The sequence below is a fragment of the Staurois parvus genome, unplaced genomic scaffold (genome assembly GCF_062004578.1).
Source record: "Staurois parvus isolate SC_StPar_1 unplaced genomic scaffold, SC_StPar_1.0 ptg000409l, whole genome shotgun sequence".
NCBI lineage: Eukaryota > Metazoa > Chordata > Amphibia > Anura > Ranidae > Staurois > Staurois parvus.
In genome coordinates this window covers 2,037,029-2,049,483 of record NW_028318205.1, presented here as the reverse complement: position 1 = coordinate 2,049,483, position 12,455 = coordinate 2,037,029, and the positions used below count along the sequence as shown (strand labels likewise).

Here is a 12,455-nt window from a genome sequence, read left to right as displayed (position 1 = left end):
GACATGCTACAGGAGATGAGCAGAGACTGCGGACATGCTACAGGAGATGACCAGAGACTGCGGACATGCTACAGGAGATGACCAGAGACTGCGGACATGCTACAGGAGATGACCAGAGACTGCGGACATGCTATAGGACAGGGGTGGCCAACCTGCGGCTCTCCAGCTGCTGCAGGACTACAAGTTCCATCATGCCTCTGCAAGTCAGTAACTTCCCATCTTTGCAATGCCTCATGGGAAATGTAGTTCAACAACAGCTGGAGAGCCACAGGTTAGCCACCCCTGCTATAGGAGATGACCAGAGACTGCGGGCATGCTATAGGAGATGACCAGAGACTGCGGGCATGCTATAGGAGATGACCAGAGACTGCGGACATGCTATAGGAGATGACCAGAGACTGCGGACATAGTACAGGAGATGACCAGAGACTGCAAACCTTTGGGGAGCAGGGAGTGAGTGTAGGGAACATACCCACCTCTACAGTTACATGGATAACTCTGCAACTTTATACTGTCATGTAACATTACAGGGCAAGTCCAGTTGAATGTGACCAACTACTATTAGCTATACAATGACCTGGATAAATTGGACCCTTCACGGACATATTTGGCCACTTTATACTGAATTCTTCTGAATATTGTAAAAAAAAAATGTTATGTTACACCACTTTTGGTGCAAGAAATAAAATGTTTTATGTATGTTACAGTTTGTGTTGTATTTTGCAATGGTATCGTTATGTTTCTACAAAGCATCTTTTATGTCCTTTTAAATTGTACCTGTTTTCTTTATAAGTCATGATCCCAGAGATGTAATTCATTTATAATGTGGTGGTACCTTGAAAACTATATTTGTGATCCCCTGAAAAATGTTTGCAAAGAGGGTTTGTGGGGAACAGGTACACTTTTTAACATTGAACGCTATGCTTACTACTACTCATCCATGCTCATTGCCATTCATTCGTGTCTGTTGCTTTTTATGTGTGTATGCTAATCCTTCCTGATTGTTTCTTGTTTCAGCTATTTGTACAAGAATGAAATCCAATCCATTGACAGGCAAGCTTTTAAAGGACTTGCCTCTCTAGAACAACTGTAAGTGTCACGTTGCATTATTTTGCATGACTATTTTTCTCAGTCACAGAGAGAAAAACATCTTTGTGCCCTTCCTACTGTATGTGTCTTTTTGTTCCCGTTAAGAGGGTGTAGCAAGGAGGGCAGCGATGCATTTCATTCTAACCTCTGCGCAAACAATTCCTCAAAGTTCCGATGTCTCCATCACTATGGGTTGTGGGTGGACTGTGCTGTTCTGAAAAAGTTCAAGGCCACACTTCATTGAGAGCTTTCCTGGGCTTCTGTTTTTTGTAGCTACCACACACTATTAAATGATTCAATTATTTTATTGGACAATTCATTAAGAAATATAGTAACAGTGTTTCCACTCCCGTATGATTGGCCTTTCCACAAATTCATGCCTAATAGACTGTCAAACAAAACCCTCAAAACTTTGTAGACTAACACATGAGAAGACGTGAGCTTGAAGCCTTCATTGAGGAATTGTTAGAACGGTGGCTCAGCATTACATCTATGCCTTCCACACCCTCTTCAAGTGAACTGGTTTGTTTGGTGTTCTCTTTTACATCAAAAGTGCATACCTCCCCAAGATTTCTTTGTCAGTAACATATATGGATCCTCCCACACCTACATTACCAACCATAGTAATCTCATCATTCTGCTGTTCAATGTGCCTTGGCGGAAAATCCATCCATTAAGCTATAATGACACTTACATTGCATTGTTATAGATGAATGGATGAGTAACATTACCAAGGGGACTATAAAAGCTGTGGGACCCTACATGGAGGTATCTTTAAACAGTCATAGAGGTCAATATTTTGTATAAAGTGAGCGTCCTCTGTAAATCCTTTGGTCGGTTTGTCTTGTGTCTGTGTATAAAGGTTATGCTATCTTTGTGTGTATTGTATAGCAATTATTTGTACATACAGACTATCTGATCAATGCAATGCATTTGGTGCCAATGTTCATTTAAAGTTACACTTTCATAAAGCATTTAACATTTGCATTTAGACTGATCCAAGGCACACAGCCTACCTGCAGAATATCTGTGGTTTTCATCCTGGTATTCATCTTGACTTGCTGGTTGTCCCTCTAATCCATTCTTATCCTCAAGTTGAAGATATCATCTCCTGTATCAGCCCTGCTTCATAAGAGTATGAACAGTGGTGTTTTCGGTGGTTTAGGCACCCCTCCTCTGTGCCTTCTTTTGAGCACACTGCAGCCTCATGGCACACATAGACTTGGCCTTTAGAAGGAAGTTGCAAATGTGAGTCTTCTCAAATATCTAGTTATGAGATAGTCCACTCAGTTTATCAGAATTCATGAGGGTGGGAGGGATCTCTCCCGCTGAGCTATTGTGTTTTCCCAAAAAGGAGAGGGGTTTTGTGTCCCAGCCAGGAGAACACAATGATTACAGACTGTGTTGATGGGGGATCCCTCCCACGGAGCTATTGTGTTCTCCTGGCGGGGGGCACGGGGAGGCCATCCCTTCCAGAAGAACACAATGATTACTGCTAGTGGCTATAGCAGCTGGCAATAATCGCATGCTAAAAATCTGACATACTGGTTGTACCCAAGTGGATCAATGTATTGACTTGAGTACAATCAGCCTGCTCATAGGTGGATCGAATCTTGGCTTGTCCTTGCTGAACCGGCCGACATTCAATCCATCTATGGCCAGCTTTAGTGTATTGTTTACTGGATTGCTCTGCCAGTTAAGGCTTGTTCCCACCATGTTCTGCATACCACCATACCATACGTTTTGTTTTCTATGTGCCCTGTTCACACCATACACGTGCAATGGTGTGCAAGAAATGCAGCTCAACAACATTGTGTGAACAAGAAATTATTTGCTCCAATTTTAAATAATAAACCGCTGATCACACAAAGGCCCTGGAGAATAAAAATGGTTGCCGTTGCATTTTTTTAACATCACACAATATTTGCTCAGCTGTTTATCGAATGCATATTTTTAGGAAAAAAGTACACATTTTTTTTTGTGCACAAACACAATAAAATACCACGTTTTTGATAAACGATAAAAAAGATGGGTTTGCATTTAGTAAATAGATGCCAAACATGTAAAGACTCAAAATTGCATGCGTCCGTGAAATTGTGTAAAACACTATGGTTCCTAAAATTTTTGGCAGGCGACACTTTAAAAGCCTTTTTTAGCTTTTCAATGTAGAGTTAACAAGGAATTATTGATGTACAGTTACTGCTCTCACTTGGACAATTGCTACAATACCTGTGTAGAGCAGTTACCATTTTAAATACATGTGAGGGACCTAGTAGTGCATTTGTGTTTGCTTGTATATGCACAAGAGGGATGGGGGTGTTTTTAATATTGTTTTCTCTTTTTTTAATGCAATTTAATTTTTTTTCCTTACTTTTTTCATTTAAATGTATTGATATCACAATGGAATAGCATTGGGAAGTGACAGGTACTCTTTTTAAAGATCTATTCGACCCCCAGGTGTCGACCCTGTCCTCCACTGCAGCTATTCAAGCACAGATAGTACTAGATTTTCTGTTTCCCCAGCTACAGTAATCAGAAATGACAGCCCTGAAGCTAGAAGTGATGAAATGCTCTTTGCCCCCAAGTTCATTAGTCACAGAGGAGATCAGAGAACATCTTCAGCTTCCTCAGTCTGCCTTTTCTACCACTATATAGACAGTTTACCGTGGTCCTTGGCTCCAGGAAAGCCCAGGAACCATGGCAGAGGGGACATCCAAAACTGAAGAAAGGAAGCCCTGTGTAAGCTCTGAGGTGCTTTGGTTGTCCAAGTGACAACACGGGGCCATTTGCTTAACGAAATGCTGTCACATCGTAGAAAAGGAAATGATTAAGATACCTACAAAATAAACAAAAGGTTAAACATGTTGAGGTGTGGAAGGAGGCAAAGTCAATCTGTGGTTAAAGTGCACATTTTCTTGCACTATCTATATATCATGCTTCGTTTTAGAAATACTTTTTTGCAGCCTTAGAAGAAGTCTTTTTTTAATATGCAGAAAGTTTGCTGTGTTGACTGAAAATGCTTCCTCCCACCGTTCTATTACTGTGGGTTGCTCAAATAAATTCTCAGAATCTTCACATTTTTGGGGGGATTACTGCTGTAAGCCCTTTCCATATAAAATGGAGTGTGATTTTATTATGAATGTATGGAATCTACATTTAAGTCTATGTTTTGGCATTTGGATGAACTTTAAACCTCATAAGAAATAATTCTGCTGATCTCCGGACTGAGTGGAGTAAAGTCGAATGGTAACTTATAGCCTTGTTATTATTTTTGACCTTCATTTTAGCTCTGGATAGTTATAAATTTGTATTTGCAGGGAAGTCATATCCAGATTACCCTTGGCCAAATCCCAACCAAAAGTCTGTCTGCTGCTTGTACAAGTTACAATGTAGAACATGAAATATGTTTTTTCCAATGAGGACACAAAGCGCAAAATCTCAACAAAGGTCATTGTCCTTCTCCTCTCTATCCAAAACTTGGTTTAAAAATGTCTGAAATCAGGCTTCAAAATCTGACGTATTTCTGTGTGGTTTTCACCCATATATCTGATTTTGCATGGCCCCCTTTGCCTAAATGCTTATTTCTTGCCAGCAATGATATCAAGGCACATGAAAAAACAGCAGACTATTATTGGAAAGTAAATGGCTCAGGGACCAGGCAGTAGTGTGTTTGTAGAAGTGTATGTCCAGCCAAAACTTTTTTTTTTCTTCTGTTCTGCATGGAGTGGAAAACAGTTTGAACCCCCAACGAGTTTTCACAGCTATCAAGGGCTTAGTCACATTTCCCCTTTCCTTCTGGTCCTGTGACAAATGTTTTACCAGGATAAGAAGTGAAAGAAAATCTCCAAAACCAAGTGAATGGTCCAGCTGTGTGTCCACCTAACATGGCCATTACAAGATGTTGGGGTTTTTCCTTTATTTTATTGTCACCGAACCAGGTATCTCCACTGGAAAATGTCCCCTCACCTTTTGTTCTGGTGACAACTATAATATTTTAGATTTTCTATCATGGTTTGTCCTGATGTCAGTATTAACCAGGGCAGAATGAGAGAGAGGATACAGGCAATAAAGTGGTTGTAAACCTTTACATATACCATTTGAAGTGAAACAAATCCTTTCACATAAGTTGTACCTTTTTATCCGTTTTCTTCTTTTCTCTACATCTATTAAAGTGCTGAATTTACACAGCTTGTCAGAGTTCAGAAAAAAAGGTGGTGGTGAACTGAAATTACACTCTGTAGAGTTCAGCAAGGAGAGCTGTGAGAACTGATTGGAGGCAAGAGACCCCCCCCTCTACACAGCTCACAGGAACAGAGCTCAGGCTGTACATCTGCTGGAGATAAAGTATTGTTGTCTCCACGCTACCCAATGATAGTGCAACTAATTAAAACAAAAAGGAAAAACCCAAAAAACTGATTGCCTCCAGCAGTGACGTGCTCCCGCACCAGTGATAGTATTTATTCCTTGAAAAAGTGCAGCGTAATCACAATATAATCAAAAGAAACATACTACTGATGTGCTAATATGTAAATCCAACTTCAATGCAATATGACCTAACAGTTTAGAGTGGAATATAAATTCATGTGAAAAAAAAATGACATGCATTAACATGTCAAAATTCATACTAACTAAAAATACCACAATGTAAAATGCATATATAAACATGAATAAAAAATATGTACAAAAGTCCAGTCCACAAATTGGTTGACATATTCCTAAGGTGCTCAGTGTCCAAAAACAATCTTCAGTGATAATGGTTTAAGATAAGTTATTGTGTACACCCAGTGTAATCCACCACCAATTACGCTAGCTGCTTATCTCATCCATGTATATACAAGCGCCTTGCCCTTTAACAAAGCTGCAATAACTCTCTAGACCTCTTCAGATGTACTCAGGAATGTAATCACCACAAGGCATCCCCACACTCTCCAGAAAGCAATGAACAGTACCTCTAGTGAAATGGTGCTCAAAAAAATTAAGAATCCTCATTGCGCAATATTTAAAACGCCATACATTTAAACACAAAAAAATCCAGAGGAAATATACTCACATCTTCCAGTGCGTAAATCCTGTGCACTGGACCAACTGCCTCTTTAAAACAATGCCAGCATGGATTTCACATACAAGTATGCTTCCTTCTTACTTAACTTGCTGATGTCACCAAGCTACTCCCCCTAACATGTTTCACCACGCTCACTGCATCTTCCTCATGGGGAAACTGGAGGTACTGTTCATTGCTTTATGGAGAGTGTGGGGATCCCTTGTGATTAAGTTCCTGAGTACATCTGGAGAGGTTCGGATAGTGATTGCAGCCTGGGTAAAGGGAAAGGCACTTGTATATACATGATTGAGGCGAGTAGCTAGTGTAATTGGTGGATTACACTGGGTGTACACAATAATTTATCTTGAACCATTATCACTGATGATTGTTTTTGAACACTAAGCACCCTTGGAGTATATCAACCAAATTGTGGACTGAACTTTCTGTTGGAAATTCCTTCCCTGTCACCATTTTTTTTCTTGGTGTCAGGAAAACTTGTCAGAAGTGATTTGTGCAAACGTGCATTTGCTTTGGAAGAATAAATCATCTCTAATGTTGGGTGTCCTACATGTGTGGATGTTGCTGCATTTTATAAAATTATTACAATAGTTTTTCACATTTTAGAATGAGGTGCCTCAGGACTGTCCATAATTTTAAAGGGTGCCTTGGAACTGTCCATAATTTTAAAGGGTGCCTGACTGAAAAAAGGTTGAGCAACACTGCTCTAGATAGGGACACGTGCACACTATAAAAGGATATGTTTTCTTCATAGTTCATGTTTGAGGTTTACAACCACTTTAATAAACCCCTGGCAAATATTCTGGCCCTACCATCCATTTGATGATTTGGTTGGGATCACAAGTAAATGTGACAGCAGTCCCGGCATGTCGGGAATATAACTATTTTTTTTTTTAAACCATTAAATCAATGGGTTTAGTTCTATTGTAAGTTCCAAATAACGCTTGCATCTTGTAAATTCCTACTTTTCGTTCTACTTGGTCAACTAAGGGAGCTATTTTTTTATGCACATTTGACAATACACATCAATCAAAATTCACATTTTAAACTAGTAGAAGATGGATACTGATAGGATCCTAAGAGTGTTGAACTTTGCTTCCTGATCTTGCATGGATGGTGGTCTTCTTGTGAGTATTGCAGTTGTAAGTTCAAAAATAATTGGGATATAAAGGAACACTTTACGCAGTCCCAAAACTGCATTCCACCTCCAAAGCCAAGCACAGGATAGGTGTAGAAGTCAGTGCTGCAGCCCTGGGTACTGATCCCTCAACAAGTGATATTAGTCAAAGATCGAAAGATGCGCACCCGACATGTATCCTTGCTAAAACAGTTTTTATTAGCACAACCGGCAAAACTGCAGCAGGTGAAGCTTGCGTGTTTTGGTAGCAGCCTTAATCATAATTAAGGCTGTTGGCTGAAACATGTAAACATCTCTTGCTGCAATTTTACTGGTATTGCTAATAAAAGCTATGTTTTAGCAAGAACATATGGCGGGTGCGCGTCTTTCTATATTGGATTAGTAAAGGAACACCTTGGTTTGGTTTTGTGTGAGGAAGTGCAACCAAGCATCTGTTCGGAAATCTCACCATTGTTGAGCTATGAAAAGCCAGTAGGTTAATCAGTTCACTAGTGCCAACCCAAAAGAAAAATATTGGGGCTTAGGTGGGTTTTACCTTTTAGTTATACAATTACATTTTGACCGTGAAAATCGAATCCCAGACACGGCTATACCAGCCTGAAATTTGCATGTTCTCCTTGTGCTTGCGTGGGTTTTCTGCTAGGTACTCCGGATTCCTCCCACACACCAAAGACATGCTGGTAGGTTAATTGGCCCTAGTATGTGTATGAATGTGAGTTAGGGACCTTAGATTGTAAACTCCTTGAGGGCAGGGACTAATGTGAATGTAATATATATATATATATATATATATATATATATATATATATATATATAGCGCTGCATAAACTGATGGTGCTATATAAGTACCTGTAATAAATAAAAATACATTTTGTAGTTGAGCCCTGAGTGATTTGATTATTATATGTAAGTCATAACTTTTTCCTAATGTTTTAGAGTACACTACTTGTGCTGTGGAATGTCCTGTTTGTAAAGTGTATCTATATCCAAATTTGTGTTCTGGCTAAGGTTGTGGTCTTGTTAGGTTTTCTACCAATGAGTCTGAATATTGGAAAATTGAAATTCGCAATATTCTTGTATTACATCATGCCATTCCAAACTGTCAGATGGACGTTAAAGTGAACCTGAACTGGCTGAAAACATTTCTTAGGTAACATTACAGTACTGCGTGTACCTATGACAAGCTGGCCATAGATGGGTCGTTTATCGGCCGAATTGTCGGCCGATAAACAAAAAATCGGTCGTTGCTGCCATGGATGCATGAGAGAGTTAAACAGCATAGGCAGGGTTTAATACCAGAAGGGAAGGGTAAAGGTTTTAATATCAACTTGAGTGGAATTTGAGGCTTATTGTGGAGGCTGGGCATAGCATCTACGGTGTTCCACAGGGACAAGGAGAGCAACTTGAAGACCAACTATAAGGTGACATCAACACGGCCGTTATCCTACAAATGGTTTGGTCCATACTTAAGTTCACTTTAATGCATGAATCCCCATGGTTATCGGTTTAGCTTAAAATTGGTGGGCCTTGTAAGGACAATTGTGCACCATGGAAGAAAAAATTAATGTAACTCTGGTAGTAGAAACAGGTATTTTGCTGCCATGTGCTGTAGCGTAGACTCATTCTAACATGACTAATGCAATGGAAATGCTCTACAGAATACATATTTTCTATTAACCATCACTGCATGTTGAAGATGTGCTATTGGTGATTTTTTTTCTGACTTTTTTGTGTATTAGGCTGTGAAAACAGGCGTAAGAGGAGACTACAATTACATGTATTGTCAATTGTCTCTTAAAGTAATAAGTCAATCTTAAAGAACCATCATCTGGGTTATTGGTTGTAAAAATGTCATTAACACAATAAGTGTCTTGTAATGTCTCTCTTTTCTTTTTACTTTAGTGCTCACACTGCAGCTTACTGACACCATCTGGTAGGGCTTTCCTCTTTAGTATTTTTGTCCACATTTTCACTTCACAAAAATAGTAACATTATTAAATGGAAAAAAAAACGCATGTCTGTCTTCCATGGTTAAGAACTGTCCAGATCAGAAGTGCTCAACCTGAAATTTATTTGCAGTAAATTGTTTTTTGATCAATGCAAATTAAGTATTAAGTTAAAGATCCTAATGCTTGGTAGTTCAGTATATATACATACACACAAACTAATCCACCATAGCTTTATGATCACCCAGCTAACATTGATTAGGTCCCTTTTTGTTGTCAAAACTGCCCTGAACTGTGGAGGCATGGACACCACTAGACCTCTGAAGGTGTGATATCTGGCACCAAGCCTTCAGTAGCAGAATATTTGAGTTCTGTAAGTTGCAAGATGCTCAATTGGATTGAGATCTGGACAATTTGGAGGCCAAGTCAACACCTCAAACTCGTGTCCCACAAACAATTCTGAAACCATTTTTGCAGTGTGGTAGAGCACATTATCTTGAAACAAGAGGCCACTGCCATCAGGGAATACTGATTCCATGAAGGGATGTTCTTTGTCAGAAACAATGTTTTTAGATAAGTGGTACAATAACCTCCACATGAATGGCAGGACCCAAGCAGAACATTGCCAAAAACATTATACAGTTTTCAATGGCTTGTCTTCTTCCCATAGTGCATTCTTGTGCCATCTCTTCCCCAGGTAAGCAATACACACGCACACACGATAGAAAAGAAAATATGAATAATCATAAAAGGCCACTTTCTTCCATTGCTCAGTAGTCCAGTTCCGATGCTCACTTGCCTCTTTTGTATGTTTTTTTGGCTGTCAATATGGGCACACCGTCCAGTCTATGGCTATTACACAACAAACTTTGATGCCACTTTTTCCGCTTTCAACACATCAGCTTCAGGGACAACATGCTTACTTGCTGCCCAATATATCCCACTGACTTTCAAATGCCAGTGTAATGAGATAATCAATGTTATTCACATAACCTGTCGGGGGGGGGGGGGGGTGTTCGTGTGTTTATTTATATATATATATATATATATATACAGACACACTATATTTCCAGTGAATATAGCCAGGACCTCAGTGAATTCAAGTGTGGTACCATGATAGGTTGCCATCTGTTTAATAAGTCCATCCATGAAATTTCCTTGCTAATAAATATTCCACGGTCAACTGTTAGTGGTATAACAAAGTGAAAGCAACTAGGAACAACCGCAACTCAGCCACAAAGTGGTATGCCACGTAAAATAACCAAGCAGGGTCAGCGCATGCTGAAGCTCACAGTGTGCAGAAGTCACCAACTGAGAGTGACTAGCTAAAGACCTCCAAATTTCGTGTGGCCTTCAGATTAGCACAACAACAGTGCATAGAGAGCTTCATAGAATGGGTTTCCATGGCTGAGCAGCTGAATCCAAGCCTTACATCACCAAGTGCAATGCAAAGCGTCAGATGCAGTGGTGTAAAGCACGCTGCCACTGGACTCTAGAGCAGTGGAGATGTGTTCTCTGGAGTGATGAATCACACTTATCTGTCTGGCAATCCGGTGGACATGTCTGGGTTTGCCAGGAGAACAGTACGTGCCTGACTACATTGTGCCAAGTGTAAATCATTATGGGATTATGGTGTGGGGTTGTTTTCCAGGGGTTGGGCTTGGCCCCTTAGTTCCAGTGAAGGGAATTCTTAAGGCGGCAGCCCATACCAGGACATTTTGGACAATTTCATGCTCCTAACTTTGTGGAAACAGTTTCGGGATGGTCCCTTCCTGTTCCAACATGACTGCGCACTAGTGCACAAAGCAAGGTCCATAAAGACATGGATGAGCAAGTTGTGGGTAGAGGAACTTGACTGGTCTGCACAGAGTCCTGATCTCAACCCAATATAACATCTTTGGGATGAATTAGAGTGTAGACTGTGAGCCAGGCCTTCTTGTCCAACATCAGTGCCTGACTTCACAAATGCGCTTCTGGAAGAATGGTCAAACATTCCCATAGACACACTCCTAAACCTTGTGGACAGCCTTCCCAGAAGAGCTGAAGCTGTTACAGCTGCAAAGGGCGGGCCAACTCAATATTGCACCCTACGGACTAAGACTGGGACACCATTAAAGTTAATGTGTGTGTAAAGGCAGGTGTCCCTATACTTTTGGTAATATAGTGTGTATGTGTGTATATGTATGTATGTGTGTGTATATATGTGTGTGTATATATATATATATATATATATATATATAACTATTTTACATTTACATGGTATCTAAGGAAGGAGGTAATTGTTCTGTGTGTAAAATCAATGAATACAAAAAAATAAAGGGATTGCATCGTAAAAGAAACATGGTGACTGATATTTCTCACTTCCCTCTGAATTATTAATTCTCATTCTGATCAACTGGCCTAATTGACTTTGCCATTCTTGTTCAGAACACTGATTTATAACCTCCTGAAGCTAAAGATGACTAGAAAATTAGCATATATCAGAGGTATATATCAGCAGTGGCAGTCCATCTATATTTCTCCCAATTTCAGTGTTTCAGTGTTTCTCTAATGCATTCTGCTTAATAGTACTAATCCATTGATTTCATGTAAGGATCATTGGTGTGTTGGTATAAATATTAGCTTGGTGTCCTAGTTGTTGATCCGTGTGAATGTGTGTGTGTGTGTAATATATATATAGAAATATATAATCCTGGTTTGTTTCAGATATCTTCACTTTAACCACATTGAGACATTGGAGCCAGAATCCTTTCATCATCTTCCCAAGCTTGAAAGACTGTGAGTAACTTACTTTTTGCAAAGTTGCATTGTAGATGAGTATGAATGATGGTGGTAGTAAAGTTATTCTCATATTGTGTCCGGTATAGATTTCTGCACAACAATCGAATCACTCACCTGGTACCCGGCACATTTAGCCAGCTGCAGTCTATGAAACGGCTGTAAGTATTCCTTATATACTGCTGTTCCTGGGTTACTTTCAGTACCTAGTCTATGAATATGCTGACAGTGTGATTTCAGGGTTTTTGTTGTCTTATGTCTGGAGCTGTTGGATGGCTTTCTTGAAATAGCAAGGAGAGCTTTTAAGTGTATGTAACCTTACCAATTACATATTTTATTTTATTTTTTGGTCCATTAAGTATGCTACTGAAATTGTTTATATCTGTTCACTGAGTGAAAAAAAAACTGTTGTTCCTGACAACTTTCTTTGCTGCATTGAAATTCC

The 12,455-nt window shown here is 39.6% G+C and overlaps 1 protein-coding gene across 3 annotated transcripts in view; it reads left to right on the top strand.

The window, feature by feature from the left end:
- The window catches only part of PXDN (peroxidasin), a 176,903-nt gene that overhangs the window by 105,082 nt on the left and 59,366 nt on the right, over nt 1–12,455 (top strand). The window contains exons 4-6 of one of the 3 annotated variants that reach the window (XM_089686708.1): nt 1,018–1,089; nt 11,939–12,010; nt 12,100–12,171. In XM_089686708.1, coding sequence (XP_089542834.1) covers nt 1,018–1,089; nt 11,939–12,010; nt 12,100–12,171 — 216 coding nt within the window. Of the gene's footprint in view, nt 1–1,017; nt 1,090–9,203; nt 9,220–11,938; nt 12,011–12,099; nt 12,172–12,455 lie in introns of those variants that run through there. The other 2 variants (XM_089686710.1, XM_089686709.1) reach the window with 2 other exon arrangements.